This window comes from Gossypium hirsutum, chromosome D07 (genome assembly GCF_007990345.1).
Source record: "Gossypium hirsutum isolate 1008001.06 chromosome D07, Gossypium_hirsutum_v2.1, whole genome shotgun sequence".
Taxonomy (NCBI): Eukaryota; Viridiplantae; Streptophyta; class Magnoliopsida; order Malvales; family Malvaceae; genus Gossypium; species Gossypium hirsutum.
This window is the reverse complement of record NC_053443.1, coordinates 51,961,288-51,967,224: the sequence shown is the minus strand read 5'-3', so window position 1 is coordinate 51,967,224 and position 5,937 is coordinate 51,961,288. Positions and strand designations below refer to the sequence as shown.

At 38.5% G+C, this 5,937-nt stretch overlaps 1 protein-coding gene across 1 annotated transcript; it reads left to right on the top strand.

Annotated features, from left to right (window-relative positions):
- The first annotated feature begins 3,554 nt into the window (after positions 1-3,554).
- Positions 3,555-5,937, top strand: LOC107955022 (BTB/POZ domain-containing protein At5g48130). The gene is made up of 3 exons (XM_016890724.2): positions 3,555-3,913; positions 4,007-5,155; positions 5,233-5,937. The coding sequence occupies exons 1-3, from the start codon at positions 3,791-3,793 to the stop codon at positions 5,911-5,913; spliced, it is 1,953 nt and encodes a 650-aa protein (XP_016746213.1). The 5' UTR covers positions 3,555-3,790; the 3' UTR covers positions 5,914-5,937.

Here is a 5,937-nt window from a genome sequence, read left to right as displayed (position 1 = left end):
GCATGGTGGAAACTTATTTTTAGCAGCATCATTTTTTCCTTTTTCTTTCTTTTCTGACCAAGGCTTCTTGCCCTTGTAGCTTGAGCTCGAGTTTGAGCTTTCTTTACTTCTGGCCTGAAAGGCTCATTCAGAATGCTTCTCCATCCTGTTTACTATTCTTTGCTCTTGTGCGTAGAGAACATTTATCAACTCTGTCAAGGATAAAGTTGATAGGTCCCTAGAGCCCTCCAAGGAAGAAATTTTTGACTTATACTTCTTTGGAAGAGTTGTAATAACCTTTTTAACTATTCTTTTATCACTGAAATCATCCCCAAGAAGCCTGATATTGTTGACTATAGCCATAATCCTGTCAGAATACTGCTTGATGGTTTCAGACTCCTTCATATTCAGATTTTCAAAGTCCCTCCTTAGGTTGATCAACTGCTGCTGCCTGTTTTTATCTGACCCCTGAAACTCTTCATTGAGTTTGTCCGAGGCCTGCTTTGGAGTGTCACAAGCCATTATCCTTGTGAAGATCACATCTGAAACTCCATTTTGAAGGCATGACATGGCCTTATACTTTTTGGCACAGTCCTCATTATGCTGCCTAATTTGAGCTATGGTTAGATTAGCTCTCAAGGTGGTGGCTCTGTGTCAACTTGAACAACACTCCATAGATCATGAGCCTGTAGATATGTTTTCATTTTCACAGTCCAAATGTTGTAGTTTTCTCTAGCAAAAACAGGTGGTGGTGGTGGTGGTAGTGAGAAACTCATTCTTTTGCAGCAACTAAACAAACCAACAAAGACAACTTTTGTTTCTTTTCTTTCAAGCACGAATCACTCAAAGAACAACACACAACAAAGGCTCTCAAAGATGACAGGCTCTTGATACCATTTGTTGAGTTCAATTCAGTATCCAAAGATCAAAACAACAAAAACTTGTGTTTGAAAGATGAAAAACAGAAGCAAAAACGGATGTTGGATGATAGAAAAGAGTTGACTGATCTCATTACTTGAATAATCAACATTACATGTACATAAGTAGTTCTATTACATTGGAAGAAAACAAACATAACTTGTGCTAGTATCCAAGCTGTAAAATCAGCATAATGATAACCTAAGAAACTACTAAATCAGCTAAGTACTTGACTAATCCTTAGCAAAACAAAAGTTACAATCAAACTAACAAAAAGTCACATGTTACAAAAGTTTAATGACCAAAAATACACAATGGACATTTGCTTGCTGTTGTATTGTTGACAACTTTCAACAATCTTCGGTTTGAAAGGGGTTGCTCGAGACAAGGAATATTATATAGAGGGGTATTAGATGGCGAGTTGTCGATGGTACTTAGATAAGATTGTAGGACGATTGGTGGGTGGTTACGTCGCCACTTAATAGAACTATGCAATGGGTGGATGGGTTATGCCCTAATGCTATGGTTGCTTCAATTATGGGGTTTGAAGGTATTTGAATTATTGGCACGGTTCTCCCTGAGCTATCAGAGGATGTTAGGTTGGCCATTAGAGTTATCCCTTTTTCGTATTTTCTTGGCTCGAAGGTTCATGATACTTGCTATTAGGGATTGTATAGTTTTGGTAAGTTCTCTGTTTCATCTATTTATTCCATGCTGGAGAATGAAGCAAATACGCATCTTCGCTCTTAGAATTTGGGATGGATTTGGCAATTGCAATGCCCGAAACGAGTTCGTTTCTTCATAGCTTGTGGCTTTGGATCGATTGAATTCCAATAAGGTATGATATAAGAAGAATATGAAAACAAGTGCATCTTGTACTGAGTGTAAGTTTGATGTTGAGTCCACGGAACATATTTTACGAACTTTTTGTTTTGCCAAAGAGGTATGAAAAGCTTTGCAAATAGAAATTGTCCAAGATGGTTTCTTTAATATCCTTGCTTGATAATGGTTGGAACTGAATTGCCACTCCATAAAATTTTTGAATTTTTTACTTCCATGAGGAACACTCTTTTCGATGACAATATAGAGACTGTGGAAACGTCGAAATAATCGTATTTTTAAAGGAGTAGGGAATGCAACGTTGCGAGTTCTGGAATATGCAAGGGTCTTTGCAAATGATATTAATGGAACCCATCTGACTTTGGCTACAAGGACCCATCGTAGACAACATTGGGTTGCATGGTAATGTCCTTCGATTGATTGTTTTATTTTGAACATAGATTGGGCGATGCGATCTTGTTCGAGCATGGCGACGGCTTGTGGGCTGTTACGTAACTCGGTTGGTGATTGGATACATGATTTCATGTTAAGAATCGAAAGAATGAACAACTTGTAAGCGAAATTATGGGTGGTTCGAGAAGGATTGCAGATTGTTAAGGAGTTGAGGGTGCCTCGTTTGACCGTTGAGTTAGATACGTCGTGGGTAGTTCAACTATTGTCTTGACCTTATGATTGTAAGAATTTGTTAAATACTTATATTGTTGACTGTTTAGACTTGATATGAGAGGGCTGGGTATTGAAGATTCGACATATCTTGCTTGAAGGTAATCGTTGTACAAATCATTTAGCTAATTTGGCACAGGACGACACGGATGGACTTGTCTATTTGAATAACCTACCGAATAGTATTTCCTCTTTTGCAGCGGATGTTCTTAGGCATAAGAGGATTAGATTTTAGTTTTCTTTTTTTATTCTATTTTTCTTTTTGTACCAAAAGAATCAATTTTCCGAAAAAAAACTCGATATAAAATACAATAAATTAATAATAAAAATATATCTAAATTTAAATAAAAATAAATCTAAACTAAATTATTACTTAAATACAAATTCGGTCCTACACAATTACCTATAAAATGTGAAGAAAGTATTAATTATGTGAAATAAATAAAAATAGAAAAGTATGGGGATTGAGATATGCTGGAAGAAAGCAAGCAAAAAACCTCACAAATCTAAATTCAAAGCACCACCCCCTTTTTAGAAGCCGTGCCGTCTTAGTTGTTACCATACGCTACTTTCAATTCAAACCTCTCTCCTTACTTCATCCGCACTTCATCTCCACTACTTTCACTGCTCTCCTTTTAATTTACTTCTTCTCCCTCATTTATCCCTAGGTTAACTAAACCCCATCCACCAAATCTATTTACTAATTCAAGGTTAACAAATTTTTGTGTAAACCCAGTTGAATAAACCAGACTAGCGAAATTCAATTAATTATTAAAAGGTCAATCACATGTGGTTGTACACAAATAAGTAAAGGCTCAAACTTTGTTAAATGGGAAGCTTATATGAGAAGGGAGGAAGATGAGCTAGAAAATTTGCACCATATTCTATTGGCGGAGGCTAAGAAAGCGGTACAAGAATTCAACCTTCTCACTACTCGAGGAACTTTACGTTTTTGAAGCCTTAAAATTGGGATTTTGAGCTCCACTCGTGTGCATATCATCTCACGACTATATCTATTATATAGCAAAATGGTTTATTAAAACTCATTTGGTTTATAGTATTGTTGTTCCAAGGTGATACTATTCGTATTAACTTTTTCTTTACTTCGATGCTTGAGTCATATCTCAATCATTTATTTGTACCATTTGATAGAGATAAATGGGACTGACAAGTGACAGTGCATGTTTGTGTTTGCAGTGATATTGACCTCGGTTGGTTTTACAAAGTTTTCATCTCAGTTCCTTTAGTTTCCTATGAACAATTGACAATGGAAGGTTCAAGTTCTAAGGATAGTTCAGTAGCTTCGAGTCCTTTTTCTTCACCCAATGTCAGTGCCCTGCTCAAGATTAAGATCATTTCATGGTAAGAACATAAATGGCTTTCCAGTTCCATGTTTGTATTTCTGCTGAAAGCACTTATGTTTTCGGTTTTTGACCATTTCAGGTGCCAAGAAACTGGACTTCCTCTTTCAATTCGTGTTCGAGTAGGCGAAAGAACCTTCAGCCTGCATAAGGTATAGCCCAAAACCATAGATGCAATCAAAATTTCAAATTCAATTAGTTTCTATACAACTTATATTGATGCTGTTTGCTATGTGTTTTGCCAGCATCCATTGTTTTCAAAGAGTGGATACTTTCAGAAGAGATTGACTGAATCGAATGAGCTTGAGTTGCCACAAGATTTCCCTGGAGGACCTGAAACATTCGAGATGATTATATTGTTCATCTACGGCTCCACCACATTGGTTGACCCTTTTAATGTGGCGGCCCTGAGGTGTGCAGCCGAGTTTCTTGAAATGACAGAAGCGTACTGCACCGGCAACCTCTGCGAGCGGTTCGATCTCTATTTGAACCAAGTGGTGTTGCAGAGTTGGGATGACACATTGATTGTTCTCCAGAAATGTCAAATGTTGCTCCCCTGGTCCGAGGAGCTGTTAATCGTGAGCCGGTGCATCGAGTCCTTGGCCTTTATGGCCTGCATGGAGATTCTTGATCCAGAGAGAAGGGACAAACCAGTTGTTACATTGGAAGCATTGACTGGTGAGGCTTGGAACAGTGAAACAGTGAAAGCAATAGCGAGCAAGGACTTATGGATCAAGGATCTCATAGCCCTACCATTTGGATTCTTCAAAAGGATAATTGGGTCCTTAAGAAGGCAAGGAATGAAAGAAAAATATGTGACTCCCATCATTGTTTTCTATGCAAATAAATGGGTACTCTCCGAGAAGACTCACCAATACTGGGAGAACTCAGGTGAGAAAACTGCTGACAGTGACTCAGACAACAATGTTTCTGCCATTTTACAAAGGATTCTTGATTTACTGCCAATTGGGGAGAAGGCCAGTAGGGCCATTCCTGTTGGATTCTACTTTGCAATGCTTTCTAGATCCTTAGAATTTGGTTTAACAAGTGACAGACAAGTGAAATTGCAAGACCAGATAGCAACTATGTTACACTTTGCCCAAGTGGAAGATTTCCTCCTCCCACAGATTGGAACAGAGTCCATTTCATCAAGCAAGGAATTGGCTACTATGAAGACCATATTTTCAACTTTTGCATCGTTTAACATGGAGACTAACCCTTCTCCTTCAGCAAGCAACTCCATTGTTGCAGAATTATGGGACACATACCTCTCCCATATGGCTTCTGATCCACAAATGGAGCCTAATAAGTTCATGGAACTCATCGAGTTATTACCCATATCTTACCGTCAGACACATGATCAGCTTTATAGAGCAATGAATAGCTACCTACAGGTAAGTTTTTTAAACAATTTTCGTTTATTCATGTCGTGTTTAAAATCGAGCTAAACCTCCCTCCAACTGTTGGTCAGGCACATAGAGATATAACACAAGAAGAGAAGGGATCAGTCTGCAAATACCTAAACTGCCAAAAACTTTCACAAGAGGCATGCATTGAAGCAGTTCAAAATGAGTTGATGCCACTGCGACTGATAGTCCAGGCTCTCTTCGTTCAACAGCTAAACACCCACCAAGCATTTAAAGAATGCTCCGACTCATTGAGGTTCACAGGTCAGTTCTCCGGCAGCCTGTCGAGCTCAAGATGTCCGAACTCAAGACCCTTAGACCCGGAAGAAAGTCCATACAAGGACGCAGTAGAGTCGCCAAACAGCAAACCTTTGAGCTTGTTCCTACAAGATGACCTTCCAGCAATGGGGAGGAACTATGAATCAACGAGCTTTAGACTACAGAACCTTGAACAAGAGTTAATGTCATTGAAAAAGAGCCTTCAATGGCATGAAATGTCGAAGAAAACAAATTCCAATCCCAACAAATCGCAGTGTATCAAACCGTATGCATTAGAAAGAAGATCGGGGAGCAAGAGAAAGAATACTCTGGGAGAAGTAACGAGTTGCATAGGCTCTGTAAATTTTTCTTCGCAAAGGAAATATGCTAGTAGGTTGATTAAGATCTTTCGTAGATTGTCGTTGTTTGGGATTAGAAAATCAAAGAGAAAGACAGGAGCTAGCGGCCTGTGGGCTAAGTCAATCTAGCAGATTAAAATGTATGAAAAACAA

Excerpts from the sequence above, each read along its gene's own strand:
- LOC107955022 (XM_016890724.2), top strand. The coding sequence starts at position 3,791 with ATGTTTGTATTTCTGCTGAAAGCACTTATGTTTTCGGTTTTTGACCAT. Across the intron at positions 3,914-4,006 it reads GAACCTTCAGCCTGCATAAG|CATCCATTGTTTTCAAAGAG; the intron begins GTATAGCCCAAA and ends GTGTTTTGCCAG. Across the intron at positions 5,156-5,232 it reads CAATGAATAGCTACCTACAG|GCACATAGAGATATAACACA; the intron begins GTAAGTTTTTTA and ends ACTGTTGGTCAG.